General features: G+C 41.1%; 1 protein-coding gene across 1 annotated transcript in view; it reads right to left on the bottom strand.

Annotated features, from left to right (window-relative positions):
- Nucleotides 1-17,364, bottom strand: part of LOC134586234 (uncharacterized) — a 167,505-nt gene extending 150,141 nt beyond the window's left edge. The window contains exons 1-2 of the mRNA XM_063441730.1: nt 17,296-17,364; nt 12,386-12,589 (exon numbers count right to left, since the gene is read on the bottom strand). Coding sequence (XP_063297800.1) covers nt 12,386-12,589; nt 17,296-17,364 — 273 coding nt within the window. The remainder of the gene's footprint in view (nt 1-12,385; nt 12,590-17,295) is intronic.
- Between the last annotated feature and the right edge of the window lie 5,293 nt (nt 17,365-22,657).

Below are 22,657 nucleotides of genomic sequence, written 5' to 3'. Positions count from 1 at the left end.
CGCTCCAGGGCTCAAAGCCGTTACGGCGTGCTATGCCGTCGCAACGGCTTTAAAGCCCACTTAAAGCGTGACGGCATAGCACGTCGTAACGGCGGGAAGGGGTTAAAGGATTAAGGCTATATAATATGTATGCTTTATTGACAAAGTCAAAAGTGCTCTTTCACACATTGCAGATTCTATCTTTATGTGTATGCATTTAGGTAGGAGACTGCGCATGTGCACACGAAAAGCTAAGCCTGATATTGTACAATACATAATTAAGATCAAACAGGACTCGTTATCTTCAAGTATATAGATTTTATTTTAACAAAAAAAATCTCTAATCTAGTTTGAAGTGTGCTCCTTCAATTGTTCCTGATTGCTCTGGGTACTATGTTTGTCCCCAGCAACACCAATATTTTCATAGCAGATTGGGAGTCCAAGGACAACTTGACTAATAACCCTTTTGGGGCAAACCGGTACTGTGAAATGTTATTTGAACAATGTCCTTATTATCTGGAAGGGTAGCATGTCAGACTTAGAAAAAAATTATAATGTATATTAATGACAATTCTCATGGCCTGACAGAAGAGATTAGTAAGGAGTCTACTAATTTTTTAATTAAAATTTTTTATTGATGATGGGAAAGTGTGCGATAAAACTTTTTTTAAACTCACAGATGGCAATTTATTCATTGAGTTGCCACCATCCAAAATGGATACAAAATATTCCCAAAAGACAACAAATGAGGCTAAAACACAATTGCACAAATTATGAAGATTTAAAAAAACAAAACAGATCAATATTTTAAACAATACGTTTTTAAATAGACATTATGTAAGGTATTTGCTCTAAAGAACAGAAAAGGAGATAGATATATTTAAAAAAGAGGATATATTAATAGAATAGGCTAAAAAAGAGAAAATCCAGAGTTTGAATTGGATTTTTTAACTAAATATACTAACAACAAAGCAATAACAATGAATTTCTTTTTTGACCAATGCTACTGGCTTGACTCTTTGGTCCATTATTGAGTCACCCTCTCCTTGTGTAACCTTGATTGCCTTACAGCCTTAGTTATTGTGGGCCCAAGGAAACCCATAGACCTTTTGATCCTTGGCTTCAGACCTTTATTATGGTGTTGACTACTCTCTCACGAGTCTCTCGGATTGTCATTGTGCTCCATTGTTGACTCCTGACCCTGGTTTTCATTCCTGAGTTCACTCTCGAATCACCCTTTCATGCCTGCTGCCTTCCTTGATTCAGACCTCATCCAATGCTACCTGTGTACACGCTCTGATTATCTCTGAGCATAGTTGTAACTCCACTGTCAGATCCTAGTGAACTAATAACAATCATACTCCCAGATTATCCATTCTTCCATTGTAATATTATTGTGGGCATTCCTTTCAAGTCTCCACTCACAATAAACACCATTATTACTCATCTGATATATTCACTCATTCCAAAAGAGCCTGTTCACCCACATACTTTGTACAAATTGACTATTCACATAAAACCTCTCAGTTGCCTTATTCTCATTCAATCTGCCAAAAGCTGCCAGTATCCAAGTCTGTCTGCTGCCTTTAGTGTGTAAGCAAAACAGATCACCCTACCAAGTGATCTCCTAACATATTGCAAGTCTAGTAAATGGCTACTGAGTCATTCTAAACCATGCTAATGAGATTTCATTTATTTGTGCACAATAACCAATTGTTCAAGTAGGTCCTACTATTGTGTATATTTAAATATATATATATATATATATATATATATATATATTGTAAATACTCACTATTACCATTCTATTTTTTCTGCCATCATTGTTTCATTTACTGCTTCAACTACTGCCTCCATCAATACCAGGAATCGTGACGAACGAATGAATAAACAATTAAGTTTTTCTTTGTAAAGTTTCAAATAAATAAAAAGGTAAGATAAACTTAGTTTCATGACTAGTGATGTACCGAACTGTCCGCCGGCGAACAGTTCCCGGCGAAATTAGCGTGTTCGCGTTCGCCGCGGCGGGCGGACACATGCGCAGTTCGATCCGCCCCCTATTCGTCATCATTGGGCAAACTTTGACCCTGTGCCTCTCGGTCAGCAGACACATTCCAGCCAATCAGCAGCACTCCCTCCCTTCCACACCCTCCAACCTCCCTCCCAGCATCCATTTTCGATTCATTCGGAAGATGCATGCTTAGTGAGAGGAGGGAAAGTTTAGCTGCTGCTGATTAGATAGGGAAATTGATAGCTAGGCTAGGGTATTCAGTGTCCACTACAATCCTGAAGGACTCATCTGATCTCTGCTGTAAGGACAGCACCCCAAAAAGCCCTTTTTAGGGCTATAACATCAGGCTGCTTTTTTTTTTTTTTTTTCCTGTGTAATGTAATTGCAGGTGCCTGCCTGCCAGCTTCTGTGTGAGGTTCACATTGGATACTGTGCCTACTTGCCCAGTGCCACCACTCATATCTGTTTTAACAATAGGTTAAGCTTTACATTTAAAATAAATGTTTTTTTTTCACTGTAATAGAAGAGCAGTTGCCTGCCTGCCAGCTTCTGTGTGAGGTTCACATTGGATACTGTGCCCACTTGCCCAGTGCCACCACTCATATCTGTTTTAACAATTGGTTAAGCTTTAGATTTAAAATAAATAATTTGTTTTCACTGTAATAGAAGAGCAGTTGCCTGCCTGTCAGCTTCTGTGTCAGGTTGGATGCCTTGCCAATTTGCACAGTCAGTGCCACCACTGATATCTGTTTTAACAATTGGTTAATCTTTAGATTTTAAATAAATAATTTTTTTCACTGTAATAGAAGAGCAGTTGCCTGCCTGCCAGCTTCTGTGTGAGGTTCACATTGGATACTGTGCCCACTTGCCCAGTGCCACCACTCATATCTGTTTTAACAATTGGTTAAGCTTTAGATTTAAAATAAATAATTTTTTTTCACTGTAATAGAAGAGCAGTTGCCTGCCTGCCAGCTTCTGTGTCAGGTTGGATGCCTTGCCCATTTGCACAGTCAGTGCCACCACTCATATCTGTTTTAACAATTGGTTAAGCTTTAGATTTTAAATAAATATTTTTTTCACTGTAATAGAAGAGCAGTTGCCTGCCTGCCAGCTTCTGTGTGAGGTTCACATTGGATACTGTGCCTACTTGCCCAGTGCCACCACTCATATCTGTTTTAACAATTGGTTAAGCTTTACATTTAAAATAAAAAAATTTTTTCACTGTAATAGAAGAGCAGTTGCCTGCCTGCCAGCTTCTGTGTGAGGTTCACATTGGATACTGTGCCCACTTGCCCAGTGCCACCACTCATATCTGTTTTAACAATTGGTTAAGCTTTAGATTTAAAATAAATAATTTGTTTTCACTGTAATAGAAGAGCAGTTGCCTGCCTGACAGCTTCTGTGTCAGGTTGGATGCCTTGCCCATTTGCACAGTCAGTGCCACCACTCATATCTGTTTTAACAATAGCTTAAGCTTTAGATTTTAAAGAAATCATTTTTTTTCACTGTAATAGAAGATCAGTTAGTTGTCTGCAAGCGTCTGGGTGTCAGGCCTACTTCAGCGTGTGCTCTGCAGACCTGTGCCAGCGTGCTTTGACAGTTGCCAATCATATCTGGTGTCTCTTTAGCATGCTTTTACAAAGAAAAAAGGTTTCCAGTGTAAGCTAATAGCAGACAGTCAGTGTCCTTCAAGCGGCTCTGTCAGGCCTTCCTTCAGCGTGTGCCCTGCACAACCCTGCCAGCGTACTTTGACAGTTGCCACTCATATCTGGTGTCTCTATAGCGTGCTTTTACAACCAAAATTTTGTTTCCACTGTAATAGAAGAGCAGTTGCCTGCCTGCCAGCTTCTGTGTGAGGTTCACATTGGATACTGTGCCTACTTGCCCAGTGCCACCACTCATATCTGTTTTAACAATTGGTTAAGCTTTACATTTAAAATAATTTTTTTTTTTCACTGTAATAGAAGAGCAGTTGCCTGCCTGCCAGCTTCTGTGTGAGGTTCACATTGGATACTGTGCCCACTTGCCCAGTGCCACCACTCATATCTGTTTTAACAATTGGTTAAGCTTTAGATTTAAAATAAATAATTTGTTTTCACTGTAATAGAAGAGCAGTTGCCTGCCTGCCAGCTTCTGTGTCAGGTTGGATGCCTTGCCCATTTGCACAGTCAGTGCCACCACTCATATCTGTTTTAACAATAGCTTAAGCTTTAGATTTTAAAGAAATCATTTTTTTTCACTGTAATAGAAGATCAGTTAGTTGTCTGCAAGCGTCTGGGTGTCAGGCCTACTTCAGCGTGTGCTCTGTAGACCTGTTCCAGCGTGCTTTGACAGTTGCCAATCATATTTGGTGTCTCTATAGCGTGCTTTTAAAACCAAAATTAGTTTTTCACTGTTATAGATTGAATAGCAGTTACTTGTCTTCAAGCGGCTCTGTCAGTCCTTCCTTCAGCGTGTGCTCTGCAGAACTGTTCCAGTGCACATTGCCAATCATATCTGGTGTCTCTATAGCGTGCTTTTAAAACCAAAATTTGTTTTTCACTGTTATAGATTGAATAGCAGTTACTTTTCTTCAAGCGGGTGTCTCAGGCCTACAGTGTGTGCTCTGCAGAACTGTCCCAGTGCACATTGCCAATCATATCTGGTGTCTCTATAGCGTGCTTTTAAAACCAAAATTTATTTTTCACTGTTATAGATTGAATAGCAGTTACTTGTCTTCAAGCGGGTGTCTCAGGCCTACTGTGTGTGCTCTGCAGAACTGTTCCAGTGCACATTGCCAATCATATCTGGTGTCTCTATAGTGTGCTTTTAAAACCAAAATTTATTTTTCACTGTTATAGATTGAATAGCAGTTACTTGTCTTCAAGCGGGTGTCTCAGGCCTACAGTGTGTGCTCTGCAGAACTGTTCCAGTGCACATTGCCAATCATATCTGGTGTCTCTATAGCGTGCTTTTAAAACCAAAATTTATTTTTCACTGTTATAGATTGAATAACAGTTACTTGTCTTCAAGCGGGTGTCTCAGGCCTACAGTGTGTGCTCTGCAGAACTGTTCCAGTGCACATTGCCAATCATATCTGGTGTCTCTATAGCGTGCTTTTAAAACCAAAATTTATTTTTCACTGTTATAGATTGAATAGCAGTTACTTGTCTTCAAGCGGGTGTCTTAGGCCTACAGTGTGTGCTCTGCAGAACTGTTACAGTTCACATTGCCAATCATATCTGGTCTCACAGTAGCTTGCACGCATAGTACCACTAATCCCCAAAAAAATGACAGGCAGAGGCAGGCCACCCCGCAGGGGCCGTCGTGGTCGTGGTGCTGTGATTCCCTTTTGCCCTAGAATAATGCCCAGTTTTCTGAAGCCACGTACCCTGAACTTGAAAAGTTCTGAGGACATAGTTGACTGGCTAACACAGGACACCCAATCTTCTACAGCCTCCGCTCGGAACCTTGACGCACCATCCTCCTCCAGCTTAGCTTCAGGCACCTCTCAAGATAGCACTCACCCGCCTGCCGCCACCACCAAAACTAGCACCACAGCCGCTTTACTTGGTATGTCAGAGGAGTTATTCACACACCCGTTTGAAGAAATGAGTGATGCGCAACCATTATTGCTAGAGGATGTAGATAACAGGGATATGTCTCAGGCAGGCAGCATTAAACACATGGAGGTACGGTGTGATGATGATGATGTTGTACCCGCTGCTGCTTCCTTTTCTGAGTTGTCAGATACAAGCGAAGCGGTTGATGATGACGATGCGTCCATGGATGTCACGTGGGTGCCCGCTCGGCAAGAAGAAGAACAGGGCGAAAGTTCAGATGGGGAGAACGAGAGGAGGAGGAGACGAGTTGGAAGCAGGGGGGGGTCGTCGCAAGGAGCTAGTGGCACAGTCAGACAGCATGCATCGGCACCCGGGGTCAGCCCGACAGCACGCCAATCAACGCATGCTGTGTCCACCACCAGAATGCCGTCATTGCAGAGCTCAGCAGTGTGGCGTTTTTTGTGTGTGTCTGCCTCTGACAACAGCGATGCCATTTGCAACCTGTGCCAAAGGAAACTGAGTCATGGGAGGTCCAACACCCACCTAGGTACAACTGCTTTGCGTAGGCACATGATCTCACATCACAAACGCCTATGGGATCAACACATGAGTACAAGCAGCACGCCTACTCTAAGCCGCCATCCTCCTCCTGGTCCAGCATCTTCAGCCACGTCAACCACTGCTGTCCTTCTTGCCCCCTCTCAACCATCCGCCACTCCGTCTCCCGCCTTGAGCAGTTCCCGCTCATCTGCCCACAGTCATGTGTCTGTCAAGGACATGTTTGAGCGTAAGAAGCCAATGTCACCAAGTCACCCCCTTGCCCAGGGTCTGACAGCTGGCTTGTCCGAACTATTAGCCCGCCAGCTTCTACCATACAATCTGGTTGAGTCTGAGGCGTTCAAAAAATTTGTAGCTATTGGGACACCGCAGTGGAAGGTACCCGGCCGGAATTTCTTTTCACAAAAGGCAATCCCCAACTTGTACTCGATTGTGCAAAAGGAAGTCATGGCATGTCTGGCACAAAGTGTTGGGGCAAGGGTCCATCTGACCACTGATACCTGGTCTGCAAAGCATGGTCAGGGCAGGTATATCACCTACACTGTGCATTGGGTAAACCTGCTGACGGCTGACAAGCAAGGAATGCGTGGCATTGGAGAGGAGTTGGTGACACCGCCACGAATTGCAGGCAGTCCTGCTGCCACCTCCTCTACTCCTCCTACTCCATCCTCTTCCATAACCTCCTCGGCTGAGTCCTCTTGTGCCGCTGCTTCTTGCTCCACATCAACGGCACCCCCCCAGCTCCCCAGGTACTATTCCACATCCCGGATACGGCAGTGTCACGCCGCCTTGGGTTTGACTTGCTTGAAAGCAGAGAGTCACACCGGACAAGCACTCCTGTCCGCCCTGAACGCACAGGTGGAAAAGTGGCTGACTCCGCAGCAACTGGATATCAGCAAAGTGGTGTGTGACAACGGAAAAAATTTGATAGCGGCATTGAAGTTGGGCAAGTTGACACATGTGCCGTGCATGGCACATGTGTGTAATCTGATCGTACAACGCTTTGTGCATAAGTACACAGGCTTACAGGACGTCCTGAAGCAGGCCAGGAAGGTGTGTGGCCATTTCAGGCGTTCCTACACGGCCATGGCTCACTTTGCCGATATCCAGCGGCGAAACAACATGCCAGTGAGGCGCTTGATTTGCGACAGCCCTACACGTTGGAATTCAACACTCCTAATGTTCGACCGCCTGCTCCAACAAGAAAAAGCTGTTAATGAATATTTGTATGACCGAGGTGCTAGTACAAACCTAGTCAGTCGCAACGAAGGCACCATCAGCGACATCATACCATTTGTTTTCTTCATGGAGCGTGCCCTGCGAAGAGTGCTGGATCAGGCTGTAGATGAGCGTGAAGAGGAAGAGGAAGAGTTGTGGTCACCATCACCACCAGAAACAGCCTTATCAGCATCGCTTGCTGGACCTGCGGCAACGCTGGAAGAGGATTGTGAGGAAGAGGAGTCAGAGGAGGATTGTAGCTTTGAGGAGGAGGAGGAGGAGCAAGACCAAACACAACAGGCATCCCAGGGTGCTCGTTGTCACCTATCTGGTACCCGTGATGTTGTACGTGGCTGGGGGGAAGAACATACCTTCAATGACATCAGTGAGGAGGAGGAACAGGAAATGAGTAGCTCGGCATCCAACCTTGTGCAAATGGGGTCTTTCATGCTGTCCTGCCTGTTGAGGGACCCTCGTATAAAAAGGCTGAAGGAGAACGACCTGTACTGGGTGTCCACGCTACTAGACCCCCGGTATAAGCAGAAAGTGGCGGAAATGTTACCGAATTACAACAAGTCGGAAAGGATGCAGCATTTGCAAAATAAATTAAAAAGTATGCTTTACACAGCGTATAAAGGTGATGTCACAGCACAACGGGAATCTAACAGGGGGAGAGGTGGAAGTCATCCTCCTCCTCCTCCCACGACCACGCCGGCAAGGACAGGATTCTTTAAAGACGTGTTGTTGATGGAGGACATGCAGACCTTTTTAAGTCCTATGCATCGCCACAGCCCTTCGGGATCCACCCTCAGAGAGCGACTCGACCGACAGCTAGCAGACTACCTCGCCTTAACTGCAGATATCGACACTCTGAGGAGCGATGAACCCCTTGACTACTGGGTGTGCAGGCTTGACCTGTGGCCTGAGCTATCCCAATTTGCGATAGAACTTCTGGCCTGCCCCGCTTCAAGTGTCCTGTCAGAAAGGACCTTCAGTGCAGCAGGAGGTATTGTCACTGAGAAGAGAAGTCGCCTAGGTCAAAAAAGTCTAGATTACCTCACCTTTATTAAGATGAATGAGGGATGGATCCCGAAGGGACTGACACTGGGCGATACATTCGCTTAAAAAAGGCCTGATGAGATGAGCTGCCTTGGGCTAAAAATGGTCCACACGCTGCTGTATTTTAGCTCCGAATGACGTTTGACTTGCGTGACTTATCCGCCACCAACTAGGGTTCAAGCCGCCATGTTTTAGGGCACTTTCTGCCTGTGAAACAAACATCAATTTTTCTGGCCGCTGCTACAGCAGCGGCTGCAACAATACCAAATTTTTCAGGCATGTGTACATGCCTAATTTTTAGGCCCTCTGGTGCAGCACTGTGGCTTCAAAAACCAAACCAAAAATTGGTCTAAGCATCTTCCCACCTTGGCCTAAAAAGGGGAGGTGATTCAACAATTAAAAATCTCTGCCATTTACACGTCCACTGATAGGAGACGCGGAAGGTATTAAACTGATATGAACAATACTCCACTCCTATCAGTAGGTCCGTCCCATTGTGATTTATGCCCCCACCCACCGCGCAGGGGTGGGGGCCGAGGGGGGGAAGACAGTAGGTCACCCCATTGTGATTTATGGCCCCCACCCACCGCGCAGGGGTTGGGGAGGACAGTAGCTCCCCCCAGTGTGTATCAGGGGCTTTGAGGACAGGTGTCAATCCATACCTGCCAAGTGACCCTATGTAGGGGGAACAGTCTCTATTCTGCTATGTGTCAGTGTGTATCATGGTCTCTGTGGACAGGGAACAGTCCCTATTCTGCTCTGTGTCAGTGTGTATCATGGTCTCTGTGGACGGGGAACAGTCTCTATTCTGCTCTGTGTCAGTGTGTATCATGGACTCTGTGGACAGGGAACAGTCCCTATTCTGCTCTGTGTCAGTGTGTATCAGGGGTTTTGAGGACAGGTGTCAATCCATATCTGCCAAGTGACCCTATGTAGGGGTAACAGTCCCTATTCTGCTCTGTGTCAGTGTGTATCATGGTCTCTGTGGACAGGGAACAGTCCCTATTCTGCTCTGTGTCAGTGTGTATCAGGGGTTTTGAGGACAGGTGTCAATCCATATCTGCCAAGTGACCCTATGTAGGGGGAACAGTCTCTATTCTGCTCTGTGTCAGTGTGTATCAGGGCTGGGCTTTGAGGACAGGTGTCAATGTTAGGTGATTTCTGCCCTTTATGGATTAAAAGCAGACTCTGCATCAACTGTGCAATTTTCCATGGGAGTTTTGCCATGGATCCCCCTCTGGCATGCCACAGTCCAGGTGTTAGTCCCCTTGAAACAACTTTTCCATCACTATTGTGGCCAGAAAGAGTCCCTGTTGTTTTTAAAATTCGCCTGCCCATTGAAGTCAGTGGCGGTTTGCGCGGTTCGCCGGTTCGCGAACATTTGCGGAAGTTCGCGTTCGCCGTTCGCGAACCGAAAATTTCGGGTTCGCGACAACACTATTCATGACTAATTATATTATCGTCTGCTAGGATACGTCTTATACATGTAAGGGTTTCAATAGTTCTATATGGCACAGTAAATTTCACTGTATTTTAGTGCTCTAGTGCGAACTAACTTATGAAGTCCATTTCATATTATATGCACACAGTTTTAACAGCTGTATTCCTGGCACTATAACTTCCTCTGCCTCCCGCTCCCTCAACCCCAACCCGTTATTTACTTACCTTATCCCATCGCCGGTGTCCCTCGGTGCTGTGTCACGGCTCCGACTCCTCCTCTGTTCTGCGAGAGGGCCACGCGTGCATTTGGAATCAATGCTATCCTATGGGGAAAAAAATCTGATGCTGGATGTCCTCATGTAGAGCATGGGGACATCCAGCATCAGATACCAGATCTACGGTTCATTTGAATGCAGGAAGCGCCTCAAGTGGTTGTCTACACAGCCACTGGAGACAGACTTAGAGCTGCATTGTAAACATTGCAGTTTCTCTGAAACTGCAATGTTTAACATTGCAGCACTAAGTGCAATAGGGGCAGTGTGTCCAGACCACTTCAATGAGCTGAAGTGGTCTGGGTGTCTTTAGTGTCCTTTTAAATAGAACCCTGGAATGAGGTACCTGTGACAGATAGAGGTGAAAAACCATGGAGTTGGTCTGAACTCCAAAATATATTTAAACATAATGGGCATGTTCAGGTTGTACTCACCTGAACATGCACACTCATAAGGGTGCTGCTGGGTCAAAATCATACACCATATCTAGCGCACTCACTAATTCACTAAACAGCAATTATTTGATTGGCAACCTAAACAGAAACATGCTTTAAGCTCCATCCAATGTCAAGTTTTTTCGAATTGACTGATATATATATATATATATATATATATATATATATATAATTAAGGAAGGTAGTCTTTACATGTCCTTCTATGTTTTATGAAAGCTAGAGCACTCAGAGAATAAAACGTTAAATTTCAGACACAGAGAGCTATACCGAAGCTGATTAGCATAGCATTACTGTACTGACAAATGCTTTTTCAAAGCTGATGTTTTTAATGTAACATTTTTTAAAGTGAGTTAAGAACGTTTTACTTGCATAAGAAAAAGCAGTAGCAGGTAGGAAGAAATAATGGGCTAGGAAATTGGGAAGGGGAGGTGGTGCATATGTTATGGTACTTTTTCAGTAAACCAAAATGTTTAAATGTCTATCTGTTCCTGTCCAAATTAAAGAGAATTGAATTGCGTATATACGCTGAAGTAATTCAGTCTGACACACGGAGTTCAGGTTAAAATAACTTCGAGGAAATTTATTGGCAAGTGAAGCAAGAGCGGGCTCGCAGGCCCTTTTAAGAGGCATTTTGCGTCATCATTGATTATCAAGATATCAGTAAATAAACATCATTAATTGGATTAATTGTTAAGTGTCTGGATTAGTGTCCACCTATCAATATAATTAATTGGCTCAAACACTAAGTGGTTAGCTTCGTGTCCACCCACCGAGAGGTGGTATTGTTTTGGACACGGGTGGGGACAAGGGGCTCAAGCGCCATTTCCCTTAGCATGAGATTTACTTGGTGGAAAGGGGGGCTTGAGCGTCATTTTACACGGTCAGTGATGTCAGGTCTTGTGGTCAGGTGCAAGGTCTCTTATGAATAGAACATTTCATTACTACAGTGTTCTCATGGCCTTGTCTTTATACTATGTTGCGAGTTAGGGGAAATTCAGCAGTTCCTGGGTAGTCATGTCTTTATGGAAAATACAGTCTTTGTCTATTGTGTTAGTTGTGCTGGGAAATTCTGTCATGTAATGTAGTTTTGAAATGGAGAAGTCAGGTTATGAGGACAAAATGGAGGGTTTTGTCACAGTATCAGGTTAGGATGGAGTTAGTGCAATAATTCAATACAAGTTCAATAAAGATTTTTAATAATTCTACATCACATACAACCTCCTGAATTAAGACACTGACAGACACACATACAACATAGACATCTATGTTATACTCATTCATTCACACAAACTGGCATAGCTCGGTGTGTACACATTTGAGAAGCTGATGGCTAAACTCCAGACAAAACTACTTAAACATATTGCTGAGGCTAAGGTTCATATACTCTAAAAAAAAACACAGCACCATCACTCCCAAACTGTGGCTTCTAATGTTATTTGAGGAGGATTCACTTTTTCATAGGCAGCAGGGTATGGAGAAAGGTTGGTATGCATGCGCCTCATCACATGACAGAACTTGAAACATCCCAGGGGTTAAATTACAGGGCTAAGTATTTTAAATATCTAAAAAAACAAAACAAAACTTCTGTGTTTCTTTTCATCATAACCATTACAGTATTAGGTAGCGGTTATGGTGATTGGAGTGTCTCAATGCAGTTCCTATTGATAGACAAAGACAAACAAAAAGTTATATATGTATTTCATTAACTATCTAATAATACAAATGCAATTTAGGCAGACTGGGAACTTACTTAAATTATAGCATTGTATTCACACTTCAGAATAGCTACAGGTGCTCTTTCTGAAATAATAATATAAAGGTGATGTTTTGTCAAAGAATAATAAACCGCACCTCATCATACTGATTCTCCATTTCCTCAGCTTCCTGTTCTGGACTGACCCTTCCTTCCTTCTGGTTGTCCATAGCTGAGCTTGGCTTGCAGAGAGGAACAGAATTATAATTTGTTTTTCCTGGTTGTGATTGTCTTTGAAAATCTGGAAACCTCCAATGTAGACCTGAACCATTTCTCAGAGACTTTGGAATCCACTTGGTTTCCTGCGTAGGAGAAAACAATATTAATGATAATGTTTATTAGCATCCAGTGTGACAATTATCACTAAAATGTACTGAATCTATTTGCAAAATATTGGAATTCGTGTTTATTAGAAAAGGTTTTTTCCAATGTACCTACATTATGTTAAATCAAAAAGCACCAAAAGAATTCTCAGCAAGTATTAAATCACGTAAAAGCAGGTAATATCACCCACTTAGAGAAAAGTGTTCTCAGTGAGTTAATATGTTGCAAAAAAGCCAAAATCACACTTTTTGTCAGAAAAAACAAAGAGCATCCATTTTCTTCTTGGAAAGCTTAACATTACTAAAAATACAATAACAAATTATATATATATATATAAAGCAGCATAAAAGGCACCAAAAAATCTTAAAACAAAGTAAATGTCACATTAAAAATAATTAGAATAATAAAAGGTTAAAAAGATCTGCTGAAAGCTGCTGAAAATAATTCTCACCAATTGCCAAGAATAGATAAATATAAGAAAAATAATAGTGCAGCAAACCCAACTCTGGTGACCAAAAAAATAAAAGTAAACAGGTGTAAGAATAACACTCACATTCAATGTAACCTAAGAGAGATTGGCTCTAATCATATGGACATCTGTATCTTTAAGGTTACACACAACCTACATCCTTTAAGTCCTTAAAGGACCACTCCACATCCATAAAGCACTTCAGCTTATTGAAATACTTTATTGGTGAGGAGTATCCTAATTTTACCACAGTTTATAAAAGTGCTGATTTCTATTATGAAACCAGCACTTTTATAAATAAACTATTTATAAGTCTATCAAAAAGCCATGGAGGTTTTCTGCCTGCTTCCATTAGCTACCTGAGCAAATGTAAGTGACAATTGTGCTCTATTTGAGAGTGCCTGCTCCAACGACCTCATACCAGCGTATTCGGATCTTAGGGATTCTATGCCAAGTGTATCGTTGTCAGGTGAATCAAACACTTTCATAATTACTTAAAAGTGGGGTTCTATGCCAGCCAAATCTATTCATTTCAGGAAGCATGTCTACTAACAAATTTAATCTTGTTATTTATGCAGCCATTTAATAACCTATACAGCAATCTGCATTGGTTAGAAACTATCAAAAGTAAACTAGACCGACAGCAAGCTATAAGGGTCCGCAGTTCTATCTTCACCAATATCTTAAATTTAAACGTTCTTTAGTCTTTGAACGTGGCCATTATAGCACTTCTGAATTTGACAGAGCTGAATGCATGTTCTAATGAATCAATTTCACTCCCAATTTGTTCTTGTATAATAACATAAAGAGTAATTTACTTCGAGTTGCTGTTACAATCAAGAAGGCGTAACAAACCAACATTTATTTGTCCTTTAGAAGTAGATGCCCAGAGGCATAAAACTATTTTTTTTTTTCATTTAATATTTTATTTTTTTTATGATGAAAATAACATTTCAGTACAGGAGATGAGATAATTCGAACAACACTGGTACAATTCAGCAGATAATGTCTTTGTATAAATATCGGCATGGCGTCAAAACATTGAGACAACATTAGTCAAAAAAGAAGGCATATTATAAACACCAGATATTTGCAGTTCGGTAGATACCTGGAATAATCGCTGTTCTGTAGTCTAGCATAAATTCAGCTGTGGGGCATGACCCCTATCAACGTTATCAGGTGGACGCGTTCCTATGAGGTGTTTGTCTCTTGAGGGTCATGCGGCTGTACCCTTTCTAGTGTAACGCGAATCTGTGTGTCCCTGCAGGTCACGTGCCTGTGCTCTAACATGTCATAAAATTATTTTAATAAGAAAATAAGCACACACAAAATATTTCTATTCGCGTAAATAATTTTATTTTTGTTTAGAGGCCGCACTGAAAGCTTGTAAAAATACATTCCCTAGCTCCTGAAAATTTGCTAGACCACAAATCTTGTGCTGTTGCCAATCCTGTAACATAAAATGCAAAACTCATAGGAACATAAAGTGAAAGTTTTAAATAGGAGTATACTTATAGGGCAATATAAGAATTATTTAATATTTCATGTTTACATAATTGTAATCATGCCCGTGGCCCCGTTCGTTGTTGAACTCCACAAATTAATGTGACCATAAAAGATATGATAATTGGGTATACTTCTTTCATCATTGGTAAAAGCAAAATAATTTAATATACATACTTGGAGAACTGCATAATAATTATAATAATTACATAATTATGTATGTCTGAAAAATAGATATTTCCTTTGTATTTAAGCATGGAAGGTACTTGTATTAGATAAAGTGTCTAGAATTCAGTATATACTTATATTCTCTCGACATTCTGTGAGTGTTTTTTTCTGCTAAAGTTTGCTGAAGCTTCATGCATCTGGTAGCACTGTATAACCACTTTTGTAAGCCAGTTGTGAATTTTGAATCTTTCATTGTGTATCAAGTAATTGTGTAGCATATAAGTAAAATGTCAATATATAATGTCATGTAAAATAGATGAAATCCCTTTCATGCAAGATGTTAATGTTAGTGTGTTAACAAGACTATCCTTCTACATGGAATCATGTGTCATATTGCATATTACGGTATCTTGGAAAGCACATTATTCCCAGATCCTACAAATTACGATTAGCATACAGGCTCTAAAACAGCAATGTATATGATACACTCTGCATGAAGTGACACAACTTCATTCTGGGTACAACCACACCACCACATTGATAAGACTTATAAAAACCCACGAGACAAACTGTTTAATGGGAAAATGTTCCAGAGGTCGAGTTCTTGCTGCCTCTAGTTCTCGAGTACCCAATCCCTGGTCCAAGCAAATTCCTACTTTCTGTTCATCATCTTCTGACTCCTGGCACCCAGACATTTGGCAACCATTGTAGCTACACATTGCTTTCCTGAACAATAGAATGTGTTGTACTTCCTTCTTCCTTACATGGAATTCCTGTGCTGCAATTTACTACATAGGAGATGTCTAACTCTGTCTAACAGAGTCAAAGTAATATTTTTGAGCAAGCTTTTGTAATGATTTCATATTTTTGGATAAACATTTAAAATTTTTCAAAATATTGACATATCAAAAATATGTCATAATAAAAATCAAAATAATATATTAAAATATGTTTTTTCTAAATATTAAGTCATTTTTAAAATGTTTCCAAAAATATTTATTCATCTGGAAAACTTACACAATATATTACATTTTGGCCAGCTTTAGGATTTGAAAACACATGAATGATATTGGAAATGTATAAATTTCTAGACCTGCAAAAATACACATGATCCTAGAGACAAGCAGATATAACGAAGAGACATAAGGTAAGACGTAACAAGATTATAAAGTATAACTTCCACCTATTCACCCGTGGAAAATATCAATATAAACTTAGCTTTTTCGGATACTTGCTTTCCTTTAGTCACCTCCCAACTTGGTGACCATATACAAATATTGCAAACTAAAAATCGACCAGGGATTCAGCTTGTATCACTAGAATATAAGCATAAAATACAACATAGTGTAATAAAGTTAGATTTAAATATTCATTTCATATTTCAAGGTTGCACTCACAAATTGATGTTTTTTTTCAAGCCCTCAGGTTGCCTCCCCTGTAGTTAGGGGGGTTCCTCCTTTTGTTTGGTTGCCACGCCAATTCCAAATTTAGGAAGTCCACACACTCCCAATGGTTGGTAAAAAAGGAAATTTATTGGCTTTAAAGTATAAAAATAAAATCATAAAATGATATTACTGGTCCTACGCGTTTCGTCTCCCTTAGGAAACTTCCTCAGGGACCAAATATCAAATTTCAGTTAAAACATATAATTTACATACACTGTCAAAAACATCAAGTGTACAAATAAGCCTATTTTCCCCCTCCCCTCTCAAACCCTTAAATATGCTCAAGCTGGGAGTTCATTGGTGGTGTGGTGGGCGTTGGTACAAGATCCTCTTTTCATTGGGCTTCCTATCTGTAGTATGAAGGGTGTCCCAGCTGTTTCTGTTTTGTTCAATCTTTTTTCGCGGTCAAATTTTCCTGTCCGTCTTCACTTCCGGTTCGGCGCACTTCCGTGCGTTCCACTGTGACTTCATTACGTAACAAGATTATACTCTTAACAGTTCTATATAACACATCCCCTGGCTCTCACAGCAGTAGCATTGATGATCACAGTTCCAAGTTTAGGTCAATAATTGGTCTGCATTTTAACTTTCAGTATTCATTATGCACTGTGTCACACAAAAAGCAGACAGTCCAAATAGGCAAACCATTAGAACAATATGTGCACTGCTTCAGGGATCAACATTCATGTCCTAAGCTACTGGTCACTCCTTAAAGTTACGTGACACAAATGTGCCAATCTGGTATTAGTGCAATATGCATATAATTACCAGAACAACAGGTCCACTAGCATGTTACCTGTTTGGTTAGCTCCAGGCTTCATTTGACCACACAACTGTTTGATCAATGGTTGGTCCCTTTAATCATTTTAATCATGTTTAACCCTTTGCTAGGTGGAGAACCTTGATCTAGTTAAAAGCTATATCATACAGGAAATGATAATCAGGCAATGTAATACGAAAATAAAAATGTACGTAAACTTGGGAGCCCATGAATAGTGAGATGTGCGAATTGTAGTTTAAAAAAAAAAAAAAAAGGAGAAAACACACCAAACACCCCTTAATGGCGTTTTTATAGTGAAAAATAAATAAGGCCTCTTACGTGAAGACCCTCTTCTCGGGCATCTACGGGAGTATTACCCATTGCCACCAGGGGCCTTGTGACAAGCATGTTTGGACAGACATTATAAAAATGTAAAAAAAAAAAAAGGAGAAAAACAAACAACCCCCACATTCCCTAATAAAGCATATGAAGCATTGGTTGAGCAAGCAAATGTAGTAGGTGTGACCTTTATGGGCAAAGCAACACAGTCCTCTAGGGTAACAGGCATAGAACAACAGTATCTGGTGCAAAAATGGTGTGGTTTATTTATAGCGTGCACAAAATCCATACAGTAATCAGTTTGTTCAAAACTGCAGCACAACAGAAAGGAAAATCTACAAAATAAATCCTAGCTCAAATTTGAGCACTAACTAAACATAAAGAAATGTCCCTTACTCACCAGGGTAATAAACTACACAAATCAAAAATAAGCCTTGGTTTCACCAACCTTTAGCACATTGTTTAGATGCTGCTCTACACAGACCTGCTCTCTCTCTGCAGGTCAGATTGTATCTGACTCTTTCTGCTCTGAGACCTGCTAATTAAAGCCTCAGCAGTTGCTAATTGGGCAGGTGAATGAGTATAGACTATGGAGGATTCTGGGTCCTAGATACCTTCCTTCTATTACCCTCCCATAGACTCTGTCACATTGGGTGAGTAAGTAAATGCATTATCCCCTCTACCCGATGAAACCAGAGGCCTACTCTAAACTGCCCATGGGCTGTCAATGAGATTTGCTGGAGGCTTCCAAGGGTGCACGTCTCTCGAATTGGTCTAGCCACAACTGTCCCATCCTGATGTCCACACTACCAAGGGCACTCGGAGGCCCACCAAGCCAAGGGCCCGCCTCAAAGAGTCTGCAGTTCAGCCACCTACCGCACCTCCAATATACCACTGGAATCCCGGCTGGTAACAAATTGATCCTCTGTGCCTCGCCCACTCCCTGCCTCCTCTCCAAGGAAGGGCGCAGTCGGCCTTGCAGTTAGTGGTCCGCCGGAGGCCTAAACATGCCTCATAGCTGGGCTTTCAGCAATAGGGGCACCATCCTCCTGACCCTCTGCGTCATCAAAAGGTCAAGGCCCACATGCTCAGCCACCCATCCGATCAGGAGGACTGCACCTTATCGAGAGTCTGCTGGAGTTTTGGAGCTCAGACACTGTGCCAGGTAAGGATGCACCTCCACACCGTGGAGTAGAAGTGGTGTTTATAGAAGAAAGGATTATTTTTTGGGGCCCAGAGCCGGAACTGTATGTGATAGCGTCTTGTCAGCTCGACGGCACAGCATGGCCCCACACCTGAGCCCTTCTGTATCACTAATGACACAGCAGCACAGACGCGACAGAACAGCAATTGTGCATTCATTCCTGCCAATGTTGGTTGAGTTATGGAAATATAATGCTGGCAACCTTTACTGAAATTTCCATGACTACAAGTTATTTTATAATTCTGTGCATTTTCTTTTTCTTATAGCCTGAAATTAATTTGAAAGGCTGTTTAACCACAAGTAGCAAATCAATTAAGTACGTCAATTGCGTTATGTAGTTTGCTATTAACTTCTCACAGCATCACCTTTTAAGTTTTTATTCCATCCACCATAGATTTTTTTACAGTTAAATGAAACATTTCAGATCTGCGCATTTTAACCGCTGTGAGTTACAAACGGGCTATTTATTGTGAGAGACAGCTAATTGTATTCTAATTAAAGGCAATCTTCATACTTGCAGAGAATAAGCCACATGATATACAAGTAGATTTAGGAAGGATTAATGAAAAAAGGAGGTAGAATTTTTAAGACATGATTTAAGCTGCCGTATATATTATATAATAAAACAGATCATTATTTGTTTTTATTTATTTATTCAGAAAATGGAAGAAAATGAATTACACATAACCTCTTATTACATGAATTCTGAGCGAGAGAAGTTAGCAGACACTTTTACAGACTAAAACGTTTATTGTCTAAAAAGTTGAATTAAACAATTCTCCAACTTAGCTATTTTCATAACCTGATTATTTCTATGTAGATATAATATTTTTTTTAAAAATGATTGGAAGCATCATAACTACTACAGTATGATTTGTCTCTTACCTGGGTCCCACCTGATACGGAGCCCCCTCTATTGCTGGTGATGTGCATCCGGCTTCTGCAGATCCTGCGGGTCATTCAATGGCTGAGCGTCAGCTGAGTGCTCTCAGTCAATGAATGACCTTATGAACAAATAATATGAACACAATTGACATACGCCAGCCTGGAACTCTCATTGCCTTCTGGCTAAAGATGCTGCCAGAGATGAAGTTACACCTATGGCTATAACATACATTATCTCAGTATGTGCAGCATTTCAAACTGAAATGTTGGAAATGTAGACTCCAAGCCCCATGGCCACTTCAAAGCATGGAAGTGATCACAGTGCTTACAGTAACCATTTCATTTTTTAGTTCACTAGAAATCACTGCTTAGTGAATAAGCCTGTTATAAAATCATAATTCTTAATGTGGTCATAAAGCATAAGGAATCAGAACATCAATCAACAGACAATAAAACATTCATCAGTTCTTAAGATGTTCAGCATTAAAAGGTAAAAAAATAATCATTCAGATGGGAATTCACTAACAAGCTATTTTTGTTCTTCAAAACTTCAGAGCAAACAGAGGCAATTAAGAGGGAATATTATGGAAGATATTCACTATATTCACAATTCTCCAGAATCTGCAGACCTGCATCCAGCATGATCAAAGTGAGCTCTAATTTGTAGTTAATGCAAATTATAGCCTATATGGAAATCCAAAATGGCCCCAAATGATCCAGTCATTATCCATTAAAGTCAGTCATTTGGTTGTGCAAGCACCCATTTGCCAATATTTTTAAATACAAAGTAAAATAATGAGTTTTCACAACCTTTCACATTTAACAAAACCTTACCGTACAAGTATCTCATATAAAACATAAAAATACAAGAACCACTGCAAAGCACTATGTTTTATTGATAATTATGCGGCAACACAACATTAATGTGATGCTAGATAGATAGATTTATCAGCCACAGCATTAAAACCACCAACCTAATATTGTATAGGTCCCCCTTGTGCTGCTAAAATAGCTCTGATGCATCGAGGCTCCACAAGACCTCTGATCGTGTCCTGTCGTATCTGTTTGAACTATAGCCTATCCCTGCAGGCTTTTCAATGTAAGCGATGCCTTTTCAGAGAAAAGGTAATGTTTACATTGCTGCCTTGTAACACCTCTAGTGGGCACAAGAAATGCATGAAGATGCTGAATGCACCCCATAGAGATGCATTGATTCAATGCTTCTCTATGAGGAGATGTTGATTGGTGAGTATGGTGTTTTAGAAACATAGAAACATAGAATGTGACGGCAGATAAGAACCATTCGGCCCATCTAGTCTGCCCAATGTTCTAAATACTTTCATTGGTCCCTGGCCTTATCTTATAGTTAGGATAGTCTTATGCCTATCCCACGCAGAATTAAGCTATTTACCTATTTACTATTCTGCCATTATGCTGTCCTCTTCCTACATTTAGGTTTAGTTAATTTGTGAGTATCATGATCTTACCAGATGCAGCCACATACTCTCATGCTTCATCTTTAACAATGTTGATCACCTTTGCGTAGGTTCCTTGTTGTATTATGTACTCATGCTGACACGCTATGCCTCTGTGTTGTCATCCATAAATCTATTAACGTGATCTGTGATACTGTATGATCTTATTTTTCTCTCAAAAAAAACCAAAAAACATTTAAAACAGAAACGCTCAGGTAGAAAGATTGGATCTGTGCAGGATTAGGGTCCACTGTAGCGGGTGTCCAGGAACATTTTGATGCCCTTCCTAGAAACGTAGTATTCTGGACACCCTCTTCATATATAAAAATCTAAGAATTATTTCATTAATTATATTTCAGCAACACTGACAAGAAGAGGGCCAGAGGTTAATAGACTTGTGTGATGATGTGTGGCTCAGTGACTGATATTTTCTTTTTATCAATCTAAATTTTTCTATACATAAGATTCGTATGTGGTCTGTTCGTTGGATGTGTGTAGTCAAAATCCATAAATTGTATCTATTAGATCTAGAGCTACATCTGCATAGTTTGACTTTCTTGTTTTCTTGTTTTTAACTAGATCAAGGTTCTCCACCTAGGGTTAAACATGATTAAAATGATTAAAGGGTCAAACCACTGATCAAACAATTGTTTTGCCTTGCATGCACAATAGTTTCACAATGCTTTCTTATGGGAAAGCATTCCATTGGTTGTGATCCTCAAGATTTATGATCTGAGCAATGGAGGCGGGGCCAGGCGTGGCATGGGAGACCACATAAGTAAAATACATTTTCACTGCAATCTGGGTGGGGGGCAGGGCTCTAAACAGCCACTCCAGCACTACAGTATTAGGAATACATATGTGCATTCTCAACACTATAGTGTTCCTATAAGTCTAGCAATGTGTAAAGTGGGGATTTGTTGTTCCAGCCAATGCCACAGATTCTCAATTGAATTGAGATCTGGTGAATTTCATGTGTTTGAAGCAGGAAAAATGGGCAAGAGAAAGATATACCGTATTTATTGGTGTATAACACGCACTTTTTCTCCCTGAAAATAGGGGGCAAATGATGTGTGCGTGTTATACGCCGATATACATATTTTTTTCAAAAGTGAGGGGAAATGTCTGTGCGTCTTATGGAGCGAATGTGAAGGTTTACTTACCTGTCTTGAAGTGTGGGCCGGTGTTCAGCGCGGACCTCGGTACTGGAACTTCAATTTCAGGTTACGGCGGGACTGAAAGGAAGTGCGCACTCAGTGTGCACACTTTCTTTCAGTCCCGCCGGAAACCAGAACCTGAAATTGAATTTCCTGTACCGCGGTGCACGCTGTGAAGCCGGCCCATTCTTCAAGACAGGTAAGTAATTATGGGACAAGGGGAGGGAAAGTGCACTCTGGGACAAGGGGAGGGGGGGCACTAAGGGGGGGGGAACGCTATGGTATGAGGGGGGGAACACTATGGGAGGGGGTGGAAAATACTATGGGGGGGGAGAATACTATGGAAAGGGGGGGAACACTATGGGATGAGCGTGGGGGAACACTATGGGAGGGGGGAGAATACTATGGGAGGGGGGGAATTTCCTTCTTAAAATGAGGTGCATGTTATACGCCGATAAATACGGTATATAAATATATAGTAGTGTAGATTGGATTAGCTGTATTAGTCCAGTAGACAAGATGCCAAAATACTTTTAATAATAATTTTTATTGGACTAACATAATATTTTAAAGACAAGCTTTCGAGAGTTTCCTCTCAGGTCTGAAACAATCCTCCCCCCCCCCCGACTCCCACCCCTGAG

This window comes from Pelobates fuscus, chromosome 2 (assembly GCF_036172605.1).
Source record: "Pelobates fuscus isolate aPelFus1 chromosome 2, aPelFus1.pri, whole genome shotgun sequence".
NCBI classification, from domain to species: Eukaryota; Metazoa; Chordata; class Amphibia; order Anura; family Pelobatidae; genus Pelobates; species Pelobates fuscus.
The sequence above is the reverse complement of the archived record's forward strand: the minus strand, read 5'-3'. Positions and strand labels throughout refer to the sequence as shown.